At 41.0% G+C, this 27,632-nt stretch overlaps 1 protein-coding gene and 1 pseudogene across 1 annotated transcript in view; one reads left to right on the top strand and one right to left on the bottom strand.

Annotated features, from left to right (window-relative positions):
• Positions 1–1,615: 1,615 nt before the first annotated feature.
• Positions 1,616–27,632, bottom strand: part of KLF8 (KLF transcription factor 8) — a 415,506-nt gene continuing 389,489 nt past the window's right edge. The window contains exon 7 of the mRNA XM_073228094.1: positions 1,616–1,999. Within this exon, the coding sequence (XP_073084195.1) occupies positions 1,996–1,999 (4 nt within the window). The 3' untranslated portion in view covers positions 1,616–1,995. The remainder of the gene's footprint in view (positions 2,000–27,632) is intronic.
• Positions 24,373–25,341, top strand: LOC108384897 (ornithine decarboxylase pseudogene; annotated as a pseudogene).

Below are 27,632 nucleotides of genomic sequence, written 5' to 3'. Positions count from 1 at the left end.
AGAACAAAAAGGTATCCTACAGTATGGGAGAATGTATTTGTAAATGACAGATCTGATAAAGGATTGACATCCAAAATATATAAGGAGCTCACACACCTCAACAAACAAAAAGCAAATAATCCAATTAAAAAATGGGCAGAGGAGCTAAATATACAGTTCTCTAAAGAAGAAATTCAGATGGCCAACAGGCATATGAAAAGATGCTCCACATCGCTAATGATCAGAGAAATGCAAATTAAAACCACAATGAGATATCACCTCACACCAGTAAGGATGGCTACCATCCAAAAGACAAACAACAACAAATGTTGGCGAGGTTGTGGAGAAAGGGGAACCCTCCTACACTGCCGGTGGGAATGTAAATTAGTTCAACCATTGTGGAAAGCAGTATGGAGGTTCCTCAAAATGCTCAAAATAGAAATACCATTTGATCCAGGAATTCCACTTCTAGGAATTTACCCCAAGAATGCAGTGTTCCTGTTTGAAAAAGATAGATGCACCCCTATGTTTATCGCTGCACTATTTACAATAGCCAAGATATGGAAGCAACCTAAATGTCCATAGTAGATGAATGGGTAAAGAAGATGTGGTACATATACACAATGCAATATTACTCAGCCACAAGAAAACAACAAATCCTACCATTCGCAACAACATGGATGGAGCTAGAAGATATTATGCTCAGTGAAATAAGCCAGGCGGAGAAAGACAAGTACCAAATGATTTCACTCATCTGTGGAGTATAAGAACAAACGAAAACTGAAGGAACAAAACAGCAGCAGAAGCACAGAACCCAAGAATGGACTATTAGTTACCAAAGTGAAAGGGACTGGGGAGGACGGGTGGGAAGGGAGGGATAAGGGTGGGAAAAAAGAAAGGGGGCATTACGATTAGCATGTATAGTGTGGGGGGAGGGCACGGGGAGGGCTGTGCAACACAGAGAAGACAAGTAGTGATTTTACAGCATCTTACTATGTTGATGGACAGTGACTGTGAACAGGGATGTCGGGGGGACTTGGTGAAGGGGGGAGCCTAGAAAACATAATGTCCTTCATGTAATTGTAGATTAATGATACCGAAATAAAATTAATTTAAAAAAAGAAATAAGTCACTATATCAGTAATCATCTTGGAGATCTTTTTTATATAAATATTTTTAAATGTAATTTTTGTTGAAGCAAAGTTGATATACAGTATTATTTTGGTTTCAAGTATACAACACAGTGATTCAACAGTTGCACATGTTATTAAATCTTCACTGCAACTAGGGTAGTTACTATCTGTCAACATAGAAATATGTTACACAACCATTGATTATGTTCTCCATTTTCATAGAGATGCATTTTCATCTCTGTGACCAACTTTTATCATGATTGAGATTTTTGTGCCTCTTTATCCTCCTCAACCATCCCACTCACCCACCTCAACTCCTCCCCCATAGTAACCACCAGTCACTTCTCAGTGTCTATGAGTCTACTGTAGAGCAAATATTTACATGGCTTAGACATGGTGATGACCTTTCTAAACAACAAAGAGAAACCATAAATGATTGATAGTTTTTTTAAATAAGAATTTTGAAACTTCTACATGTCAAAAATACAATAAAAATTAAAAGGTTAAAATCAAACAAAAAATCTTTATTTATAATATGAGATTTTAGTATCCTTGACATAACATACTTCTTACTAATCATTTTTTTAAAAATGAACACCTAAAGGGAATAATAGACAAATAATGTTACAAAAGGGAAAGAAAGGTCAGAAAGAAAAGAAGGATAGAAGGAAGAAAAGTAAAATAAATATGTTATCATCTTAAAATAAAAAATACTAATTAATATAACTGTGAAATATTTTTGTCAAAAAATTAAAGGGACTGTTATTCATATCCAGTCTTGACATAGTTGATTTGACTGCTTAGTTCAAATCCTGGTTCCACTACTTCCACTTATTAGCTGCTCGATGTTTGGCAAGTAACAACCTTCCTGTACATGAGTTCTTCATCTGTGAAAAGAAGGGTTATTTGGAAATTAAATAAATTAACATAAGCCAAGCACTTAAAACAGTGCCTCATTCATAAAAAACACAATATGAGCAATATCACTGTTATTATTAGAGGAAACAGGTACTTCATAGTCTCCTGGGAATTAGATTACTTAGTAGGTAAAACTTATTGAAGGAAGATCTGCAAATAAACATCAAAAGCTTAATAAAATATGCAGTTTTACTGAACAATTCCTGTTGCAGGAATTTATCCTGAAAACTAGGTTAAAAAACAATTGTGCAGCTGATATTGCTTCAAAGTCTTAGGATTATGTTCATGGATCTCCAGGATGTTCTGAGAACCACAGAGAAATTAGAAAATTCTTGCCATATAGAATACACAAAATTTAGGTTTTCTTGTAGCTATGTTTCCAGGATTTTGGAAGCATTGTTTGAAATGTCTTTTTGGAAGTCACATTTATGACTGTCCGTGCAGGGACTTGAAGATCTGTCTGATGAAAGGAATTGTTTTAATGGAAATAAGAGAGTTATTAGAGTAACATGATGTTTTGGTTATCATTAGCTAAGATATGGCATTTAATCCATTGCATTCTCACAACTAAGTACTCATTATTCCCATTTGATAAATGAGAAAAATGAGGTGCAGAGCAGTTGTCACTTTCCCAAAATCACACACCTAGTAACCAGCAGAGCTAGGTTTCAAAACTAGTCAATCTGGCTCAGACTGAGGCTTAGAATGGAGCTGTAAGACCATGTTTGAGTGAAATGAGTAGGGATACATTTGTGGCTATTGATTAGAACTGCCATCATGCAGTAGACAAATTAATAGGATCATTGACCTGAAGATGTAAATTCATATCTGGATGTACAGTTAAATTGGAAGGAGTAATTTTAAGCTATAATTATTGAAGTATAAGATATATGCAGAAAATGTAAATTATGTATGTAGAACTCAGTAAGTTGGTTTTCTATGTAACTGGCACTCAGATCAAGAAACAGGATATTACTAACCCCTCAACAGTCACTCTCATGTTCCTTTCCAGTTACAGCTCTCTCCAATAACAGTCACTATTTTGACTTCTAATATATTAGCTGTAACTTTTTTAAACAACTTTATATAAATGGAACTAATCAATACGTATGCTTAGTATCTGGCTTCTTTCTCAACATTACATTTGTAAGATTCATCCCTGTTTTTTTATGTAGCAGTAGTTCATGATTTTTCATTGAAGGAAAGGAATATTTAAATTCTTTGAAAGATCACACAGATAATTAAAAGCCAAGCTCATAGATACAGAGAACAGATTGATGGCTGCCAGAGGGGATGATGTTGGGGGTGGGTGAAATGGGTGAAGGGCATGAAAAGGTTCAAATTTCCAGTTATAGAATAAATAAGTCAGGGGATGTAATGTATACCAAGGTGACTATAGTTAATACTCTATTGCATATTTGAGAGTTGTTAAGAGAGTAAAGCCTTAAAGTTCTTATCACAAGAAAAAAAATGCAATTATATATGGTGATGGATGTTAACTAGATTTATTGTGGTGATCATTTCACAATGTATACACATACCGAATCATTATATTGTACACCAGAAACTAATGTAAGGTTATGTGCCAATTATACCTCAATTTAAATAAATAAATAAATAAAATCACACTGGTAACTCTTTTTGCTGAATTATATATGTCCACCAAAATAGCAGGACAATTTAGATAGTCAGTCAATTAGCAGTGGAACATAGCAGTAAAATACAGGTTTTTTAAGTTAGTTAAATCCCAGTCAGCCTGCAATTTAGACATAGCTCCTTCATGAGCTGGTTCTATAGTCTTGGACTATTCATTTAACATATCTTTCAGTTTCTTCACATGAAAAATGGGGATATTATCTACATAAGAGGATTATGTGAAAATAAAATGAGATGCTAAAGATAAAATGGTATGTACACGGTCTAGCGCATTGTAGATGATCACTAAATTGATAGTAGTTATTGTAATTACAGTTAAGGTACAAATGCTTCATCAGTCATCAAAGCTGATCTGTTTGATAGTAAAAGCAACCCCTTTTCAGAAATATACATTTAGCTATTAATATGCTACATTGGATGGTGGAATCTCTTATTTCTCTCTAGTGCTCAGAAACCTCCGGGGGATCCATGAACAAAACATAGAGAAATACAGTTCTCTATAACAATTTCATCATTGGGTCTTTTCATTCTGATAATAATATAACAATACAATCATATTCTGGATCAGCTATTTGACCACTTTATAACCAACTACTACCATCAATTTTGGAATCAGTGACACGTATTGTTTTAATTATATATTACACTATTTTAATTATAGTAGAATGGGAAGAGAATGGCAGTGAAATTAATGTGTAAATGATGTCTAATTGGCATCATGATAGTCTACACAAATAATGATTCTGTGGTAGCTGGCATAGAAAAATGTACTGGGAGAATTGACTCCACAATGAATGGTGGCACAGGCATGAACATCAAAAATAATGTGCACTACAGCAATCAGTAACATATTCATGTTATATATGGCAAATTATTTGCTACAAAAAGTAATGTCATTTTGAATTCATTAGTTGAGCAGATTTTATTTAATTTAGAAATATTTTTGGTTTATAGTTTTACAAGAACTATAAACATAAGGAGTTAGTGTATAGTTTCATGTTTGTACATATTTAAATAGTATTAGAATAAAAATAATTTAAGTCAACTGTAGGGTTCCAACATTTTTTTTCCACTAAAGGGAGATTCACACATTATTTAAGTTTGAGAGACACTACCCCTAGGAAGTCTACAAGTTACATGTGAGTGTTTGAAGAAAGAGATGTAAACATAATCCAGGTGGGTCTTTGGGTTTGCAATGGTAACTGTGGTGCTGAGTTGACAACAACAAAAAACAATGACAGTGTGCAATAGAAATGCCCAGACATGTAAACAGGACGCTTCAAACATTTCTAACTCATGGACAAATCTAATGATATGTGTAATTACAAATATGTGCTTAAATATGCAGTCTGAGAGTCCATAACCTTTCTCACCACTCTCTTTCTTTCATTCTACAAATATTTACTGAATTCACCACTATGTACTAGGTAGTGGGTAACCATGGGGATATAGTGGTGAATAAAGCACATATCCTGCCTTTATGGAATACACATTAAATAAATAATTACAGAAAAATAAGGAATTACAAATTACTACAAGGATACCAATGGAAAGAACAGGCTGTGAAAAAGAATCACAGGACATACCTGTTTTACAATAAGGGGTCATAAACATCTTCTCTAGGGATATGGTATTTAAGGTGAGATACAATATAATGATAAGCAATAGGCAGGTAAAAAAAACATGAGGACACTCCAGAAAGACAATACAGTTCATGAAAAGATCCAAAAGCATGTACGAACTGATATATTTCAAAATGGCAAGGAAGTCCAGGAGGGGAGTGGTGTGTAAAATGTACACAATGACTGAGGAGGGTGGTGAAATATAAGGTCAGAAAGATGGGTGAAACTGAGATTATTCAGTGTCCTAAAGGCTAGGGTAAGAAGTTTAGATGTTTTTCTAGAGGAGAAGCAGTAACTAATGATAGGTTTTAAGTATAGGGATGGTATGATCCAATTTGTATTTTTCAAGTATCAGTCTGGCTGCTGTTGGGAAAATGAATTAAAGTGGAACAGGTAAAAAAATACTTAAAGTTTTCCTATTAGTCTAGATCAGAAATACCTGTAGGTTGGGCTAGGATAGTAAAGGTGGAGACAAAAATTAATGGGAAAATTTTATACCTGGAGGTATAGCTGTGAAGGCATATCTAGACAAAATGAAACAATCACACTAATCCAATTGAGGATTATTTTTCAAAATAACTGGGCTCTTGAAAAATGTAAGTGTTTTAAAAGACAATAAAAGTCAAGGGGTATTGTTCTGTATGAAAGGAGACTAAAGAAGCACCACAAACCAATACAATGCCTGAGTCTAGGTTACATAAAAAAAGCTTCAAAGGATATTATGGAAATAATAGGGGGAATTCAAATATGCATTGTATGTTAGATAAAATTATTCTGTCATGTTGAATTTCTTGTATGTATAATGGCATTATGATTGCATAGTAGAGTTCTTAGGAGATGCATGCTAAAGTATTTATAGATGAAGTTTCATGAACTTTTAAATGGTTCACAGAAAGAGTGGGGTGGAGAAGAAGGATAAAATAAATTGTTAACAACTGATGAATCTAAATAAAGAGTATATTTGTTCATTTTATTATTCTTTTGATGTTGTGAGCTTGAAATTTCAAACTAAAATGTTGACAGAAATTAATAAGAATTACTGACAGATTGGATATGGAGACATGGGAAAAGGGGAAAAAATCAAGGATAATTCCTAAGCAAATGGATGTGATTCAGGGAGATAAGGAATATACTATCAGGTAGAACATGAAAATGAAGGCAGTATAAGAATGAAGAATTCTGAATGGTCATGTGTGAAATACTTAGACATTCAAGTCCTACAAGCAGTTGGGTACACAGACCTGGAGCTCAAGGAGGAAGGCAGGGATGGCCATATATATTTGGTAACATCAGCATGTAGATGATATTTAAAAGTGATAGAATTGGATAGGATCACCTAGGGAAAAGTATTGAGGGAAAGAAAGACAGGAGAATGAAGAGGAGAGGAGAGAAGACAAACCCTAGGATGGAGCCCTGAACACCACAGATGTCTGGAAGAGGAGGCACAGTTAGCAGAGACTGAGGAGTGGCCAGGGTGGCAGGAAGAAAACCAGTAAAGGGAGGTATCACAAAAACCAAGACAGAAGAGAAATTGAGAAGAAGAGGGTTGGCCACTGTAAGGAATGTTTCAAAGTGTTCCATATGAAAAAAGAAAATCAATATGCTTGGCAACATAGAGGTCATTAGTGATGTTATCAAGAATAGTTAGAGTAATTGGGATGGAAGCCATATTAGAATGCACTGAAGAGTGAAAAGATCATAATGAAAGAACAGGGGGTCGAAATAACTAATATTTAAAGAAATAAAGTGGAAGCTAAAGTAGCATTTCTGCAGTGGAAGGGTGTTCACAGCCAGGGGCGAATCTCCTATGAAACCAATGAAACCAAAATAAGTCAAGGAAAGGGTAGGTTGGGAAAACTGTTTTTATTGCTCACAGCTTGCTCGAATTCACTGGCCAGGCTCAGCACTGTCCATTTCTTCTGGCTGCCTCTCATGCTTTGCCACCATAGTGCCCTCTCTATTTCCTGCCCACCCCTTCTGGGAGTAAATCCATTGGTGGTTCCTTGGTGACTGGCGGATGCCAGACCAATTACATACCAGGAATGGAGGGGAGGAGAGAATAACCATTTTCTCTCCACCCCTTGAGTCAGTTCAATGGGAGACTCTGCAGTGATAACTACCTATTGATATGTAAATGAACTAAGGCTAGGCAGGAGATTCTGGAAATTCTATAATTTACCCCACAATCCACCCTTTCAGAACACTCACCTCACAGTCTATGCTCCCCCAATCTTCCACAATGGCCCCTATGTGAGAAAGCTAGAGAACTGTTAACAGACTAATAACATACAATAACAACAGAAATACAGGCAGCAATAAAATCATGACAGTCCTCAAGCTTGAGGATTCAGCTGAGTTCAAAGTCTTATTCAGATTAAGTCCATAGCTTGCCCATTCCACAGGAGGCCAGCAGCTGAACTGGAAGGGAGCTCCATGCACACTCAGCAAGAAGTAGCTGTGGTTAGGAGTCAGGCCCAATATGCAAGAACTTTAGAAGAAAATAACCTTAAGGGCAATAAGATACATGTTTTAATGACACCAGCATATGCAAATCTTGCCCATCAGGTAGGATGCATGCAAGAGAGCAGTCCTGTGAAAGGACAGTGGCAGGAATGGGATCTCATCCTGATCTAGTATACCAGAGTTTCATACCCGTCCCTGTGGGAGTTACAGATGGGTCACTATATAGGGCTATGGGAGGTATATGCACTGGCCATAAAGATAAAACAAGAGGGGGCGGAGCCAGGATGGTGGCGAGAGTAGAGCAGTGGAAATCTCCTCCCAAAAACACATAGGGCTATGAAAATATACCGAAGAAAAATCTTCCTAAAATAGAGACCACAGGACACAGGACAACATCCAGACCACATCCACACCTGCAAGAAACCAGCGCCTTGCGAAGGGGGTAAGATACAAGCCCCGGCCCGGCGGGACCTGAGCGCCCCTCCCCCCGGCTCCCGGCGGGTGGAAAGAAACCGGAGCGGTTTTTTTTTGGCAAGTGCTTTTTGGAAGCCTTAAAGGGACGGGCCCCAGTTGCTAGGGAGGCAGGGTGGCGGGACCGGTGAGCAGGTGCCTGGGACCGGCGCGTGAGGACAACGAATATCCCGCGTTTCTCCCTGCGGGACCGGCGGGCGGGTGCCTGAGACCGGCGCTACAGGACGGAGGAAATCGCGCGTTTTTCCCTTTTTTTTTTCTCTTTTTGGCGAGCACTTTTTGGAAGCCTTAAAGGGAAAGGGAACCCGGTGCTAGGGAGGCAGGGTGGCGGGACTGGTGAGCGGGTGCGTGGGACCGGCGCCTGAGGACAAAGAATATCCCACGTTATTCCCTGCAGGACCGGGGGGCGGGTGCCTGAGACCGGCACTTGAGGACAGAGGAAATCGCACGTTTTTCCCCTTTTTTTTTTCTCTTTTTTGCGAGTGCTTTTTGGAAGCCTAAAAGGGACAGGGACCCCGGTGCTAGGGAGGCAGGGTGGCAGGACTGGTGAGTGGGTGCCTGGGACCGGTGCCTGAGGACAAAGAATATCGCGCGTTTTTCCCTGTGGGACTGGTGGGCAGGTGCCTGAGACCGGCACCTGAGGACGGAGGATATCGTGCGTTTTTCCCCTTTTTTTCTCTCTTTTTGGCGAGTGCTTTTTGGAAGCCTTAAAGGGACAGGGACCCCGGTGCTAGGGAGGCAGGGCGGCAGGACTGGTGAGCGGGTGCCTGGAACCAGCGCCTGAGGACAAAGAATATCGAGCGTTCCTTCCCTGCGGGAACGGTGGGTGGGTGCTTTTTGGAAGCCTTGAAAGGACAGGGACCCTGGTGCTAGGGAGACAGGGCAGCAGGACCAGTGAGTGGGTGCCTGGGACCGGAACCTGAGGACAAAAAAAAAAAAAAAAATCGCGTGTTTTTTCCTTTTTTTTTTCCTTTCTGTTCCCTCTCTCATTGCTGCTGTTGTTGTTTTGGTTTGGAGAGTGCTTTTTGGAAGTCTTAAAGGGGCAGGACAGGTCACTTAGACCAGAGGCAGGGAATCTGGGGATTTCTGGGCACTCTAACCCCCTGGGCAGCAGGGAGCACAGAGGCCCCTTATGGAGATAAATAGCCTCCCGGCTGCTCCCCCTCCAACGGGGCTCCACCATTTTGGAGGAACAGCCCCAGCCAGGCCAAGCCCACAGCAACAGCGGAGATAAACCCCAAAGCAACTGGGCAGGAAGCAGAAGCCCTGTCTGCGCACAGCGGCCCAGCACAAGCCACTAGAGGTCGCTATTGTCCCAGGAGAAGGCCACAAACCAACAAGAAGGGAAGCTATTCCAGCGGTCACTTCTACCACCTCTGCAAACTATCTCTATCACCATGAAAAGGCAAAACTACAGGCAGACAAAGATCACAGAGACAACACCTGAGAGGGAGACAGACCTAACCACTCCTCTTGAAAAAGAATTCAAAATAAAAGTCATGAACATGCTGACAGAGATGCAGAGAAAAATGCAAGAGCAGTGGGATGAGATGCAGAGAAAAATGCAAGAGCAGTGGGATGAAGTCCGGAAGGAGATCACAGATGTCAGGAAGGCGATCACAGAAGTGAAACAATCCCTGGAAGGATTTATAAGCAGAATGGATAAGATGCAAGAGGCCATTGAAGGAATAGAAGAAAGAGAACAGGAACGTATAGAAGCTGACATAGAGAGAGATAAAAGGATCTCCAGGAATGAAACAACACTAAGAGAAATATGTGACCAATACAAAAGGAATAATATTCGTATTATAGGGATACCAGAAGAAGAAGAAAGAGGAAAAGGGATAGAAAGTCTCTTTGAAGAAATAATTGCTGAAAACTTCCCCAAACTGGGGGAGGAAATAATCGAACACACCATGGAATTACACAGAACTCCCAACAGAAAGGATCCAAGGAGTACAACACCAAGACACATAGTAATTAAAATGGCAAGGATCAAGGACAAGGAAAGAGTTTTAAAGGCAGCTAGAGAGAAAAAGGTCACCTATAAAGGAAAACCCATCAGGCTAACATCAGAATTCTCGACAGAAACCCTACAGGCCAGAAGAGAATGGCATGATATACTTAATGCAATGAAACAGAAGGGCCTTGAACCAAGGATAGTGTATCCAGCACGACTATCATTTAAATATGATGGCGGGATTAAACAATTCCCAGACAAGCAAAAGCTGAGGGAATTTGCTTTCCACAAACCACCTCTACAGGGCATCCTACAGGGACTGCTGTAGATGGGAGCACCCCTAAAAAGAGCACAGAACAAAACACACAACATATGAAGAATGGAGGAGGAGGAATAAGAAGGGAGAGAAGAAAAGAATCTCCAGACAGTGTATATAACAGCTCAATAAGCAAGCTAAGTTAGGCAGTAAGATACTAAAGAAGCTAACTTTGAACCTTTGGTAACCACGAATCTAAAGCCTGCAATGGCAATAAGTACATATCTCTCAATAGTCACCCTAAATGTAAATGGACTTAATGCACCAATCAAAAGACATAGAGTAATAGAATGGATAAAAAAGCAAGACCCATCTATATGCTGCTTACAAGAAACTCACCTTGAACCCAAAGATAAGCATAGACTAAAAGTCAAGGGATGGAAAAACATATTTCAGGCAAACAATAGTGAGAAGAAAGCAGGGGTTGCAGTACTAATATCAGACAAAATAGACTTCAAAACAAGGAAAGTAACAAGATATAAAGAAGGATACTACATAATGATAAAAGGCTCAGTCCAACAAGAGGATATAACCATTCTAAATATATATGCACCCAATACAGGAGCACCAGCATATGTGAAGCAAATACTAACAGAACTAAAGAGGGAAATAGACTGCAATGCATTCATTGTAGGAGACTTCAACACACCACTCACCCCAAAGGATAGATCCACCAGGCAGAAAATAAGTAAAGACACACAGGCACTGAACAACACACTAGAACAGATGGACCTAATAGACATCTATAGAACTCTACATCCAAAAGCAACAGGATATACATTCTTCTCAAGTGCACATGGAACATTCTCCAGAATAGACCACATACTAGCTCACAAAAAGAGCCTCAGTAAATTCCACAATATTGAAATTCTACCAACCAATTTTTCAGACCACAAAGGTATGAAAGTAGAAATAAATTCTACAAAGAAAACAAAAAGGCTCACAAACACATGGAGGCTTAACAACATGCTACTAAATAATCAATGGATCAATGAACAAATCAAAATAGAGATCAAGGAATATATAGAAACAAATGACAACAACAACACTAAGCACCAACTTCTGTGGGATGCAGCGAAAGCAGTCTTAAGAGGAAAGTATATAGCAATCCACGCACACTTGAAGAAGGAAGAACAATCCCAAATGAATAGTCTAACATCACAATTATTAAAACTGGAAAAAGAAGAACAAATGAGGCCTAAAGTCAGCAGAAGGAGGGACATAATAAAGATCAGAGAAGAAATAAACAAAATTGAGAAGAATAAAACAATAGCAAAAATCAACGAAACCAAGAGCTGGTTCTTTGAGAAAATAAACAAAATAGATAAGCCTCTAGCCCAACTTATTAAGAGAAAAAGAGAGTCAACACAAATCAACATAATCAGAAATGAGAATGGAAAAATCACGACAGACTCCACAGAAATACAAAGAATTATTAAAGACTACTATGAAAACCTATATGCCAACAAGCTGGAAAACCTAGAAGAAATGGACAACTTCCTAGAAAAATACAACCTCCCAAGACTGACCAAGGAAGAAACACAAAAGTTAAACAAACCAATTACAAGCAAAGAAATTGAAACGGTAATCAAAAAACTACCCAAGAACAAAACCCCGGGGCCAGACGGATTTACCTCGGAATTTTATCAGACACACAGAGAAGACATAATACCCATTCTCCTTAAAGTGTTCCACAAAATAGAAGAAGAGGGAATACTCCCAAACTCATTCTATGAGGCCAACATCACCCTAATACCAAAACCAGGCAAAGACCACACCAAAAAAGAAAATTACAGACCAATATCCCTGATGAATGTAGATGCAAAAATACTCAATAAAATATTAGCAAACAGAATTCAACAGTATATCAAAAGTATCATACACCATGACCAAGTGGGGTTCATCCCAGGGATGCAAGGATGATACAACATTCGAAAATCCATCAACATCATCCACCACATCAACAAAAAGAAAGACAAAAACCACATGATCATCTCCATAGATGCTGAAAAAGCATTTGACAAAATTCAACATCCATTCATGATAAAAACTCTCAGCAAAATGGGAATAGAGGGCAAGTACCTCAACATAATAAAGGCCATATATGATAAACCCACAGCCAGCATTATACTGAACAGCGAGAAGCTGAAAGCATTTCCTCTGAGATCGGGAACCAGACAGGGATGCCCACTCTCCCCACTGTTATTTAACATAGTACTGGAGGTCCTAGCCACGGCAATCAGACAAAACAAAGAAATACAAGGAATCCAGATTGGTAAAGAAGAAGTTAAACTGTCACTATTTGCAGATGATATGATACTGTACATAAAAAACCCTAAAGACTCCACTCCAAAACTACTAGATATGATATCAGAATACAGCAAAGTTGCAGGATACAAAATTAACACACAGAAATCTGTAGCTTTCCTATACACTAACAACGAATCAATAGAAAGAGAAATCAGGAAAACAATTCCATTCACCATTGCATCAAAAAGAATAAAATATCTAGGAATAAACCTAACCAAAGAAGTGAAAGACTTATACTCTGAAAACTACAAGTCACTCTTAAGAGAAATTAAAGGGGACAGTAATAAATGGAAACTCATCCCATGCTTATGGCTAGGAAGAATTAATATCGTCAAAATGGCCATCCTGCCCAAAACAATATACAGATTTGATGCAATCCCTCTCAAATTACCAGCAACATTCTTCAATGAATTGGAAAAAATAATTCAAAAATTCATATGGAAACACCAAAGACCCAGAATAGCCAAAGCAATCCTGAAAAAGAAGAATAAAGTAGGTGGGATCTCACTCCCCAACTTCAAGCTCTACTACAAAGCCATAGTAATCAAGACAATTTGGTACTGGCACAAGAACAGAGCCACAGACCAGTGGAACAGATTAGAGACCCCACAAATTAACTCAAACATATATGGCCAATTAATATTTGATAAAGGAACCATGGACATACAATGGCAAAATGACAGTCTCTTCAACAGATGGTGCTGGCAAAACTGGACAGCTACATGTAGGAGAATGAAACTGGACCATTGTCTAACCCCATATACAAAGGTAAACTCAAAATGGATCAAAGACCTGAATGTAAGTCATGAAACCATTAAACTCTTGGAAAAAAACATAGGCAAAAACCTCTTAGACATAAACATGAGTGATCTCTTCTTGAACATATCTCCCCGGGCAAGGAAAACAACAGCAAAAATGAGCAAGTGGGACTACATTAAGCTGAAAAGCTTCTGTACAGCGAAAGACACCATCAATAGAACAAAAAGGAACCCTACAGTATGGGAGAATATATTTGAAAATGACAGATCCGATAAAGGCTTGACGTCCAGAATATATAAAGAGCTCACACACCTCAACAAACAAAAAACAAATAACCCAATTAAAAAATCGGCAGAGGAACTGAACAGACAGTTCTCCAAAAAAGAAATACAGATGGCCAAGAGACACATGAAAAGATGGTCCACATCACTAATTATCAGAGAAATGCAAATTAAAACTACAATGAGGTATCACCTCACACCAGTAAGGATAGCTGCCATCCAAAAGACAAACAACAACAAATGTTGGCGAGGCTGTGGAGAAAGGGGAACCCTCCTACACTGCTGGTGGGAATGTAAATTAGTTCAAATTGTGGAAAGCAGTATGGAGGTGCGTCAAAATGCTCAAAACAGACCTACCATTTGACCCAGGAATTCCACTCCTAGGAATTTACCCTAAGAACGCAGCAATCAAGTTTGAGAAAGACAGATGCACTCCTATGTTTATCGCAGCACTATTTACAATAGCCAAGAATTGGAAGCAACCTAAATGTCCATCGGTAGATGAATGGATAAAGAAGATGTGGTACATATACACAATGGAATACTACTCAGCCATAAGAAGTGGAAAAATCCAACCATTTGCAGCAACATGGATGGAGCTGGAGAGTATTATGCTCAGTGAAATAAGCCAACCGGAGAAAGAGAAATACCAAATGATTTCACTCATCTGAGGAGTATAGGAACAAAGGAAAAACTGAAGGAACAAAACAGCAGTGGAATAACAGAACTTAAAAATGGACTAACAGGTACCAAAGGGAAAGGAACTGGGGATGATGGGTGGGCAGGGAGGGATAAGGGGGGGGAAGAAGAAGAGGGGTATTAAGATTAGCAATGCATGGGGGGGAGGGAGAAAGGGGAGGGTGGGCTGCACAACACAGAGAGGACAAGTAGTGACTCTACAACATTTTGCTAAGCTGATGGACAGTAACCGTAATGTGGTTGTTAGGGGGGACCTGATATAGGGGAGAGCATAGTTAGCATAGTATTCTTCATGTAAGTGTAGAAAGAAAGAAAGAAAAGGGGGATTACTCCTTAACAGGATAAAACTATTGGTAAATCAAAGATCAACGCATGCTTTAAATATCCTTAATGTTGATCACTTAAAGGGTGTCAGATGATCAGCTATGGAGGTACTCTTTTCTGATAATATTCCTTTCTCTTAATTAAAAAAAAAAAAAAAAGCAGTTACTGTGTGCTGACCTCCAATGAGTTCTGCACAGTGGTATAGAGGGCATGTCAAAGTGTGGGCAAAGGGTCTGTTTGTTTCTACGCAGAAGATCAAGGCCTAGCTTGGATACCCAGAAAATGAACTAAGATACGATATGAGGAGGAGCTTCCGGCATCAGCACTCTCTGGAGGACTCGTGCCGGGGGATGATCATCAAAAAGCCTCCACAGGGATCCGGACGATGCTGCGGTTGTGGCTGCATCCAGCCCACCGTCTCCTGGACTTGCCATAAGAAGGAGGAGGGAGATGTCTAGGCTGGCATGTGCATACAGTGAGACAACGAATTTGACTGGATCTGTACTGTTGGAACTCAACCAGGAGTTGGGAGGGGTGCAAGTTGTAGCACCCCAAAATCTCATGACTACAGACTATCTATGGTTAAAAGAACATATGGGATGTGAACAGATCCCAGAAATGGGCTGCTTTAATTTGTCTGATGGTTCAAGCACAGTTGGAAAATATCCATCATATCATAGATAAATTTTCACAAATGCCTAGGGTGCCTAAATGGTTTTCTTGGCTTCACTGGAGATGGCTGGTAATTATAGATTTGCTTTGTTTATGTCACCGTATTCCTATTATGTTAATATGTGTGTGCAAATTAGTTAGTAGTTTAAAACCTATACATACTTAAGGTACTATACAAGAAGATATGTCAAAGAAATAATCCATCCTCCCAAGTTTCCTTCATATGCTACATCTATAGCTTTCCTTCTTCCTTCCTAATTACAAACCTTAAATAGAATTCGTGCCTCATATCGAATTTACCGAGTATCATAATTCCTCCAGGTGGTAAAGATACCTCGAGACAAGTGCTGGGCATAGAAGCCACAGGGCATAAATCTGCAAAGAAGTAAAATGCTAACCTTTGCAAACAATATGGCTTCTCTCTCACTTACCAACTTTACATTTCCCTGTATGGCCCCGGTAGATGACTGGTTAGCCAGAGACGGGTAAGATTCCTCAAGGGAGGAACAACCTAAGACAGGCACAGTCGCAGGGGGGCCATCAGGTGAGAATTTGGGGATCAACAGAGGTGAGGCTCAGAACCTCATCCCCTCTGCTTTGAGAGAAATCTTCTGCATCCGTGGATGTCTTGCTGCCCTTGTCTAGCCTGGATTAATACTTAGTCCATAGGCACACACCTGATCATCTGATCATCTACATTTGCCTTCTTACAGCACTAAACTATGTTTTCTACCTTTATCTTGCATCTACCTACCACTTCAGCATTTTATTAAAAATAAAAATAATAATAATAATAGGAGAAATGTGGGATCAACATATAAATCAAGTACAAATATCAAATGAATATTCATATTTGACCTGATGGTTTATAGGTCATATTGCATGATCAAAACCGAAAGTTTCTGTGATGAATGCCCTTGTACTGTTCACCATGTAAGAATTTATTCACTCTGTAAGAATTCGTTCACCATGTAAGAACTTGTTCGTTATGCTTCAGAAGATTGGAGACTGACGAGAATTAGGCTTGAGATGGATTAATGATTGTACATTGAGCATTGACCCCCCTATACTGAATTTTATTGTTGTTAACAACCATTTGATCAATAAATATGAGAGATGCCCTCTCAAAAAAAAAAAAAAAAAAAAGCAGTTATTGTGTGCTGACCTCCAATGAGTTCTGCACAGTGGTATAGAGGGCATGTCAAAGTGTGGGCAAAGGGTCTGTTTGTTTCTATGCAGAAGATACCCAGAAAATGGACTAAGATATGATATGAGGAGGAGCTTCCGGCATCAGCACTCTCTGGGGGACTTGTGCCAGGGGATGGTCATCAAAAAGCCTCCACAGGGATCCGGACGATGCTGCGGTTGAGGCTGCATCCCGCCCACCGTCTCCTGGACTTGACATAAGAATGAGGAGGGAGATGTCTAGGCTGGCATGTGCATACAGTGAGACAACGAATTTGACCGGATCTGTACTGTTGGAACTCAACCAGGAGTTGGGAGGGGTGCAAGTTGTAGCACTCCAAAATCTCATGACTATAGACTGTCTATGGTTAAAAGAACATATGGGATGTGAACAGATCCCAGAAATGGGCTGCTTTAATTTGTCTGATGGTTCAAGTACAGTTGGACAATATCCATCATATCATAGATAAATTTTCACAAATGCCTAGGGTGCCTAAATGGTTTTCTTGGCTTCACTGGAGATGGATGGTAATTATAGATTTGCTTTGTTTATGTCACCGTATTCCTATTATGTTAATATGTGTGTGCAAATTAGTTAGTAGTTTAAAACCTATACATACTTAAGGTACTCTACAAGAAGATAGGTCAAAGAAATCATCAATCCTCCCATGTTTCCTTCATATGCTACATCTATAGCTTTTCTTCTTCCTTCCTAATTACAACCCTTAAATAGAATTCGTGCCTCATATCGAATTTACCGAGTATCATAATTCCTCCAGGTGGTAAAGATACCTCGAGACAAGTGCTGGGCATAGAAGCCACAGGGCATAAATCTGCAAAGAAGTAAAAAGCTAACCTTTGCAAACAATATGGCTTCTCTCTCACTTACCAACTTTACATTTCCCTGTATGGCCCCGGAAGATGACTGGTTAGCCAGAGACGGGTAAGATTCCTCAAGGGAGGAACAACCTAAGACAGGCACAGTCGCAGGGGGGCCATCAGGTGAGAATTTGGGGATCAACAGAGGTGAGGCTCAGAACCTCACCCCCCTGCTTTGAGAGAAATCTTCTGCATCCGTGGATGTCTTGCTGCCCTTGTCTAGCCTGGATTAATACTTGGTCCATAGACACACACCTGATCATCTGATCATCTACATTTGCCCTCTTACAGCACTAAACTATGTTTTCTACCTTTATCTTGCATCTACCTACCACTTCAGCATTTTATTAAAAATAAAAATAATAATAATAATAGGAGAAATGTGGGATCAACATATAAATCAAGTACAAAAATCAAATGAATATTCATATTTGACCTGATTGTTTATAGGTCATAATGCATGATCAAAACCGAAAGTTTCTGTGATGAATGCCCTTGTTCTGTTCACCATGTAAGAATTTATTCACTGTGCAAGAATTCGTTCACCATGTAAGAACTTGTTTGTTATGCTTCAGAAGATTGGAGACTGATGAGAATTAGGCTTGAGATGGATTAATGATTGTACATTGAGCATTGACCCCCCTATACTGAATTTTATTGTTGTTAACAACCATTTGATCAATAAATATGAGAGATGCCCTCTCAAAAAAAAAAAAAAGATAAAAGAAAATTTCCCCTTTAGATGCTCTTACCTCCCAGATGTTTTGGGTACACTACCATGATCTTTGGGGGCCACTGCTGTTACTCCAGGAACACACAGGTCAGGTTCCAGGCCTTTTCCCTAAGGTGCCAGAAGGGCCAGCCATCTCTGGGCCATTTGTCAAAAGGTCCAGGGCCACATCCACTCAACAGAGTCTCCAGGATTTAGCACTGTTGGTGCTGGCAGCAGGATGTTGCTCTTCTGGCCATAACCCGGCTTCAGTAATTCCTCTTTGGTTTGCACTTGCAGTTGTATAAGATAGGGAGCAATGTATTACCTTTTTCCACAGGGCCCAATGCCCCCTTCCAGGGTTTCTTATTCAAATGCTGTAGCACTGACCAGCCACATATGCTATTGGTTTCCGACTTCAGGCCAGATTTCAACAAACCATTGTACCTCTCTATCATGCCTGCCCCAGTAGGGTCATATGGCACATGAAACTTCTGCTTTATCCCTAATTGTTGCACCTATTCTTGTAATGCAGTAAAGTGGGTATCTTGAGTACTCTCAATCATCTGTGGCTGGCCATAGGCTGCAAAAAGACTCTCTGGGCCCCTTTTGGTCATTTGCTGATCTGCACGATGTGCAGGAAAAGCAACCAATAGTCCAGTAGCTGTGTCCACACAAGTCTTGGCATACTGATATCCTTCTGATATGAGCGGAGGCCCAATATAGTCTATCTGCCACTGAGGAGGGGTATTGACCCCTTAACTATTGTTCCATGTTGCTGCAGGACTTGGTGTAAGTCCCTCTTTGAGCATACAAGGCACTCCCACTGGGTTCTGCTGACTTCTTCAAAGGTCAGTGGCAAGCCCCACCAACAGGCTACAGCCCACATTGTCTTTTGCCCCACATGCAACAAACACTGATGTAACCACTGGGCTACATCAGAGACAGGCTTTCCTTCTAGCCAATGCACTGGAGCCAGTGTGTTTGCTTCATCATTCCCTGGGGATGCCAAAGGCAAATGGCCAGTCACATGATATACAGTAACTGCCTGAGTCTGACCAGAGGCCCACAGATCTTGCCACAACTCTTGCCTCCAAAGGGGCCAGTGACCAACCATCCAGTTGGCATGGTACCATGCCAGTAGCCAAAGGGTCCAACCCCAATAGGTGTCCCAGTTGTCCATGCAGACAATTATTGGGGAGGGCTCCTGGGTGATCACAAGCCATACTGCCTGCAACTCTGCCCATTGAGTGCTCTTTCCCTCTCCATCCTCCATCCATATTGTCTCAGACTTAGGATGGAAAGCCACACACCCCCACTTCAGGGGTTGCCCATGCCTGGAGCTGTCTGTATACCAAGCATTTTCAGATAGAGGGGGTTTTCCCTCATGATAAAGGCTCTCTGTTACTAATGGTCAAAAGAAAGTTGTTTCTACTTTCCACTGGTATAGGACACTGCCCCTAATAAGCATTAGAGTTCTGCACTTAAGGGGCTAGTGGAGAGGGCACTACACTACTGTAAATAAGCACCCCATTTGGCCAGTGTAGGCATCTGTGCCATGCTGCTCCGTCACCTTTGGGTGCATTCTCTCACCCACCCTGTGATGGGATAGGTGATTATTACCTTGGTCAGGGCTGTTCTGGTGATGGGTTCTGTAGCCAGGAAGGCATGGTACACAGCAGCCAGTTGTTTCTCATTTGTCAAAAGGTCAAGGGCCACAAAAGGTGTACTGGGCCTTTGCTCCTTTCCAGAGTTGTGACCAGAATCCAATAGATTGGCAGTTCTGTTCAAACTTAAACATCCATAAACATCTTCAGTTACATGAATATCCATCGTACAGGGCCTTAATGGGTCCATCACACTCAAGGCCTGCACAGTTTTGATTGCCTGCTTAGCAGCAGTAAGGGCAGATGCACATGTTTCATCTCAGTCCCACCTGATGCCCTTTTGTACCAACTGGTATAACAGCTTTAGAATTTGTACCAAGTGTGGGATAAACACTCTCTAGGAGCCCAAAAGACCCCAAAACTCTTGTACTATTGCTACAGTTGCAGGTGTAGGGAAAGCCTGGACATTATCTATTACTGCTTCTGGGCCAACTTTAGCCTTACCCAACCAAATAATCCCCAAGAACTTAAGTGATAAACCAGGTCCCTGAATTTTGTTGCTGTTCACAGTCCACCCTTTCTCCTGTAGATATTGGAGCAGTCTAGTGCTGCACCTTCTAGAACTGCAAGAGAATCAGATGTGAGCATAATGTCATCAATATAATGATACAGATGTACTGTTGGTGGTTTCTCCCATGTAGCCAAGTCCTGGGCTACAAGTACATGACAAATGGTGGGACAGTGGACATATCCCTGTGGAAGGACAGTGAGCATTCACTGCCAGCCTTCTCACATGAAGGAAAACTGTTCCTGACTTTCCTGTGCTATGTCAATGGAAAAGAAGGCATTAGCAAGATCCACAACATAATGATACATTCCTAGCTCATGACTGATAGTGTCCATAAGGGCTGCTATAGAGGGGATAGCAGCATGCACAGGGGTGTAACTTTATTCAGTTTTCTGTAATCCACAGTCATACACCAGGTGCCATTTGGCCTTTTCACTGGCCATACCAGGGAATTAAAAGGACTATGAGTAGTAGGCTTTATTATGCCCACCTTCTCCAGCTCCTATAGAGTTTCTCCAATTTGTTTTGCCGCCCAGGCAATTTATACTGCTTAGTATTTGTCACTTGCTACAGGTGGGTGTTTAGCATGTCCCCTCAAAACTGTCTTTACCACACATACCCTGAGTCTGAACTCACCTGCAGTGGTCTATAACCACAGACCCTGCTCGATATCTATCCCTAAAATATATTCCGAAATAGGAGAAATGTACACAGTGTACTCCTTTGGGGGTAAATGTCTTATACCCAATGGTATTTGGGCTTCCTTAACTCCAATTGCCTTACCCCCACAGCCATCTATCATAGCAGGGGTCCCAGGAAACTGCTCAGGGTTGCCATAAATCACAGACCATTCAGCTCCTGTGTCCACCAGTGCCAGGACACATTTTACATTCACAGGGGACAAATGAATTACTAATTCTACATGTGGCTTCCAGTCCCCACCATATCCCCTAAGGTGGAGGCCTTGACCACCCCCCTCAGTCAAACCACAATGCCCAATTGATATCCTGTGTTGGGGGGGACCAGGCAGAGTCTAAGTACTGTCTCCCAGGAAGTCCTGCAAACACACAGGCCAGACATGGGGCTTTGCCTCTGGCTTCTGTGTCTTGGACCTCAGTGGCTAGAACTGCTGCTCTGGCTTTAATTGATGCCACAAATCTAGAAAGATTCTATTTGAGTGTCCATCAAGTTTTCTTTTTACTGCACCTACCTTCATCAAATCAACCCATATCTGGGTCCTTGAGACCTTCCTGTGGCCCTTTGAATATCTTCTTTCAGTTGCAAACCTTATTACCTCCATGCTCTTATTATTTCAACCTCTCCCAGATCTCCTACAGTACGAGTAACCTCACTTATTGGTTGCCCTATTTTGGGGGGCAAGAATAGTCACTAGGAACCCAAAGAGGGATGGGCAAGTTTATGGGGCACCAGATTTCTCATCCCCACAGTGAACAACTCTTCATCCAGGCCCTGAGAGTCCATACTGTAGATAATATTTTTCATGCCCAACTCCTGTAGAACCTGCTGGAGCTCTGCATATGTTTTCCAGCTAGCAGGGAAATATTGTAAATTTCCCTGATTAAGCCAAACTGCCCTAAGTACTGCAGTCAGCCAAGCCAAAACTGCATGATTCCCTGGGGTCTGATGGGCATTTTGTAACCTCTGTCAGACAGAGGGGAGTCATTAGGGAAACAAGTTTACCCATTTCTGACCCACACAGAACAATGTCCTCTACTCCTAAATCCCAAATATGCAAAAGCCATGTAGGCAGAAGTTCCAAGGGCTTCTATCAAAACCAGGTGTTCAAATTCCCCCAGCTCAGCCTGGGTATAGTGGTGGAGCATGGAGTGTTCCACAACCTGGGGAGAGGGATACTCCTCTCTCTGAGGAACCCATGGTTGTTGCGTCTTTATTTTCTTAACTTCAACTGGGTGGGCTTTCAATATGGGAGGGGCTGGTGCCTCAGGCGGTATCCTTGGCAACAGTTCCACCCTCGGCCCCACCCCCTCTGCCTCCCCCGGCTACTCCTTCCCTGACATCTCCTCTACCATCTCCAGGGCTGAAGGCAACTCTGGACACTCACATTTTTCTGCTGTCTCTTCCCTCCCTGCTAGTATGTCTCTCAGCAGTGATGCCGGTGTTCTTGTTCACGAAGCTGAAGAATGAGCTTCACAAACAGTCAAGGTAGGAGAGCAAGGTACAGGCTTTTATTTAGAAATAAAGTGAGAGGAAAAAGCTCCTGGCTCATGCCAGGAGGGGACAAGAGAGCCCTGGGTGGTGCGTTGTCTAGGGGATTTATAGGCAGTAGAGGATTTTGGGGAATTGAAGGCTCAGGGTGTGGACTTGTACCACCTGCCCCGCCCTCAAGGTGGGCTGGGTTGTTGTCTGTTTGCTGGGGCTGTTTACAGTGAAGTCACAGGTTATGCTGAGATACCCTTGTGGAACACTCAAACATTCCAGGCCAAGTTGCTCCTGGCCTTTTGACCTTTAACTGATCTCACTGAAGATGTTTATATTCCTAGTCTAGTATTTTCACCCTAGAGAATTAGTGTGACCTTGACTTTGCATTATTCTAAACACAGAGTTTCAATAGGGACTTTACATTGTTATATTGCTTTGACTGTAAATACCCTGCCTTACTTTTTCTGGAGGCCCTCATCCTACTCTGACTATACCAACTGGCCCTGTCTCACAAGGGTATTTCCTCACCATCTATGGGGCAGCCTTACAAAATTTGTGCCCATGAAGACAGATTTCAGGTTCACCAGATCTTACCAACTCTGCCATATGTAGCTCCAGGGGAAAGGGTGTTCCCAACCCAGAAAGAATCCCCTATGAAACTGGTTAAACTGAAGTAAGTTAAGTGAAAGAGTAGGTTGGAAGAAACCTTTTTTATTGCTCACAGCTTGCACGAATTTGCTGGCCAGGCTCAGCACTGTCTGTCTCTTCCAGCCACCACTCACGCTCTGCCACCATGGCATGCTCTCTACTTCCTACCCTCCCCTTCCAGGGTGAACTCCATTGGCAGGTCCTTGATGACTGGCAGATACCAGACCAATTACATACCGGGAATGGGGAGGAAGAGAGAATGTCCATTTTCTCTCCACCCCTCCCTTACTCCAGATCAAAGGGAGGCTCTGCAGTGGTAAACAGCTATTGATATGTAAATGAACTAAGGCTAGGAAGGAAATTTTGGAAATTCTGTCATTTACCCCACAGGTAGTTTGTGCAGTTGGAATAAAATTACTTTTCCTTTTTTATAAAATAGGAGATGTTAGATCATATTTATAGGCAAGATACAGGAGAGGCAGGAGAGAGTAACAGAATAGTGATTTAGGAAAAAGGGAAATTTATTAAAGAAGTAAAGTCCTCTGTCACTGTCAGTTCCCTTTACCAGAGGTCAGGCAGTGGTCCTCTGCAGGAGGTAGCAAGGCAGTGGACAGATGGTTGATGCAGGTGGCCAGCGGTCCTGTGTGGTCAGCTGTGACATCTTCATGGGGTGGGCCTGTGGTGCTCATGTGCATTGAGATGGCAAATTCGGTGTTCATCATAGCATTTCCCCAGCTTCACAGAGGGTACACACATCTTCAGCGGGACTTGGAATTATGGAGAATTGCCTCTGTGAGCTGACAGTAATTTTTTAAAATTCCATCTCTTAGTTTTCCATTTTGTTACATTTTACAGGAAATTAATGAAGTTTCTTCTGATGATAGGATGACTTTTATGTTACAGACCTGAGAGACATTCTAAAGAAACATATGAGATGTTTAAATGCACTTCCTCTGTTCACCCCCTTTTATGCAGTCAGTAATAACAGAACCATAGTGAGGACTCTAGCTGCCACTGGGGCAGGATTTGACTGTACCACCAAGACAAATATAATTCATGCAAAGTCTCAGGGTGCCTTCAGGAGGATTATCTGTGCAAATTCTTTTAAATAAGTGTCTCAGAGTAAGTACCCTGATAATAATGGAGTCCAGATGATGACTTTTGATAGCAAAATTGAATTGATGAAAGTTGCCAGGGCATGTCCAAAGGCAAAGTTGGTTTTGTGGATTGCCACTGATGATTCAAAAGGAGTCTGCTGTCTGTTGTCTGTCTCAGTGTTAAATTTGGGGCCACACTCAAAACCAGCAGACTTCTTTTAGAAATGGCTAAATATTAATGTCATTAGTGTCAGTTCCCATGTGGGAATTGGCTGTACCAATCATGAGACCTTCATGTAGGCTGTATCTGATGCCTATTTCGTCATTGACATGGGAGCTGTGGTTGGTTTCAACTTGTATATGCTTGATATTGGTGGTGGCTTCCCTGGATCTGAGTATGTAAAGCTTAAATTTGAAGATATCACCAGTGTCACCAACCCCCATCCCCAACCCCCAACACTAGACAAGTTTTTTCCTTCAGACTGAGGAGTGAGAATCATAGCTGAGCCAGGCAGATATTATGTCATATCACCTTTCATGCTCACAGTTAATATCGTTGCCAAAAAACTAGTATTAAAGGAACATACAGGCTCTGATGATGATGAGTCCAGTGAACAAACCTTTATGTATTATGAGAGTGATGGAGTATATGGATCATTTAATTGCATCCTTTATGATCATGTGCACATGAAGCTCCTTCTGCAGAAGGGACCCAAACCAAAGACCATCTATCTACTATGTGATGTCAGGGCCAACATGGCAACTGATGCAGCAAATCCAGAACTAGGACTTCCCATCTGAAGTACAGGAGCAGGATGTCAGCACTCTGCCTGTGTCCTGTGCCTGGGAAAGTGGGATGAAGCATCACCTGGTGGCCTGTGCTTCAGCTAGCGTTAATGTGTAGAAGCTGTTCCTATAGCTGCTAACAGTCAATTTAGTTTGAATTAAGGGATTTGGGGGGACAATTTAACTTCACTACTGCTAATTTTGAAACATCTTTGTAACTAGGGCTGGCATAGATGCAATAATGTGGAAGACTAGGAGATGGGGTCACACTTATCTGTGTGTCTATGGAAACAATTTGAATATTTGTTTTATATGAATATTTATTCACTTTTCAAACATGCTACTGAAGAGTGTTCCTCAGCTGCTGAGCAAGCATTTGTAGCTTGTACATCAGCAGAATAGTCCAAAAGCTTAATGTTGATCTGTTTTAAAAATAAAGTATCTTGAAATATTTTTTATTTTAAAGAAGTCAACTCCTTGAGAAGATGGGAAGATATAGGATTCAGAATACAAGTGTGGGACTGGTTTTTAATAAGAACAGAAATAAGAGAAAGGCGTAGTAGGTTCAGAGATTGGATTTTGGGGGAAGATAAGAAAGACGTGATGTTTTTATTTTCTCAATGAAATATGAAGTATCATTACCTGAGAATGAGTAGAAAGGAGGACGGGATGGGATCTTTGGAAGGAGTGGATAAGCTGACCTACTGGGAAACATAGTAGGATGCCAAGGAGTGTTGAGTGGCAATTTGAGATTTGTGGTCATGAATTTTTTTTTTTTTTTTTGAGAGGGCATCTCTCATATTTATTGATCAAATGGTTGTTAACAACAATAAAATTCAGTATAGGGGGGTCAATGCTCAATGTACAATCATTAATCCATCTCAAGCCTAATTCTCGTCAGTCTCCAATCTTCTGAAGCATAACGAACAAGTTCTTACATGGTGAACGAATTCTTACAGAGTGAATAAATTCTTACATGGTGAACAGTACAAGGGCATTCATCACAGAAACTTTCGGTTTTGATCATGCAATATGACCTATAAACCATCAGGTCAAATATGAATATTCATTTGATTTTTGTACTTGATTTATATGTTGATCCCACATTTCTCCTATTATTATTATTATTTTTATTTTTAATAAAATGCTGAAGTGGTAGGTAGATGCAAGATAAAGGTAGAAAACATAGTTTAGTGCTGTAAGAAGGCAAATGTAGATGATCAGATGATCAGGTGTGTGCCTATGGACTAAGTATTAATCCAGGCTAGACAAGGGCAGCAAGACATCCACGGATGCAGAAGATTTCTCTCAAAGCAGGGGGGGTGAGGTTCTGAGCCTCACCTCTGTTGATCCCCAAATTCTCACCTGATGGCCCCCCTGCGACTGTGCCTGTCTTAGGTTGTTCCTCCCTTGAGGAATCTTACCCGTCTCTGGCTAACCAGTCATCTTCCGGGGCCATACAGGGAAATGTAAAGTTGGTAAGTGAGAGAGAAGCCATATTGTTTGCAAAGGTTAGCTTTTTACTTCTTTGCAGATTTATGCCCTGTGGCTTCTATGCCCAGCACTTGTCTCGAGGTATCTTTACCACCTGGAGGAATTATGATACTCGGTAAATTCGATATGAGGCACGAATTCTATTTAAGGTTTGTAATTAGAAAGGAAGAAGAAAAGCTATAGATGTAGCATATGAAGGAAACTTGGGAGGATTGATTATTTCTTTGACATATCTTCTTGTATAGTACCTTAAGTATGTATAGGTTTTAAACTACTAACTAATTTGCACACACATATTAACATAATAGGAATACGGTGACATAAACAAAGCAAATCTATAATTACCAGCCATCTCCAGTGAAGCCAAGAAAACCATTTAGGCACCCTAGGCATTTGTGAAAATTTATCTATGATATGATGGATATTGTCCAACTGTACTTGAACCATCAGACAAATTAAAGCAGCCCATTTCTGGGATCTGTTCACATCCCATATGTTCTTTTAACCATAGATAGTCTATAGTCATGAGATTTTGGGGTGCTACAACTTGCACCCCTCCCAACTCCTGGTTGAGTTCCAACAGTACAGATCCAGTCAAATTCGTTGTCTCACTGTATGCACATGCCAGCCTAGACATCTCCCTCCTCCTTCTTATGGCAAGTCCAGGAGACGGTGGGCTGGATGCAGCCACAACCGCAGCATCGTCCGGATCCCTGGGGAGGCTTTTTGATGATCATCCCCCGGCACGAGTCCTCCAGAGAGTGCTGATGCCGGAAGCTCCTCCTCATATCGTATCTTATTTCATTTTCTGGGTATCCAAGCTAGGCCTTGATCTTCTGCGTAGAAACAAACAGACCCTTTGCCCACACTTTGACATGCCCTCTATACCACTGTGCAGAACTCATTGGAGGTCAG

This window comes from Manis javanica, chromosome X (assembly GCF_040802235.1).
Source record: "Manis javanica isolate MJ-LG chromosome X, MJ_LKY, whole genome shotgun sequence".
NCBI lineage: Eukaryota > Metazoa > Chordata > Mammalia > Pholidota > Manidae > Manis > Manis javanica.
This window is presented reverse-complemented; position numbering and strand designations above follow the sequence as displayed.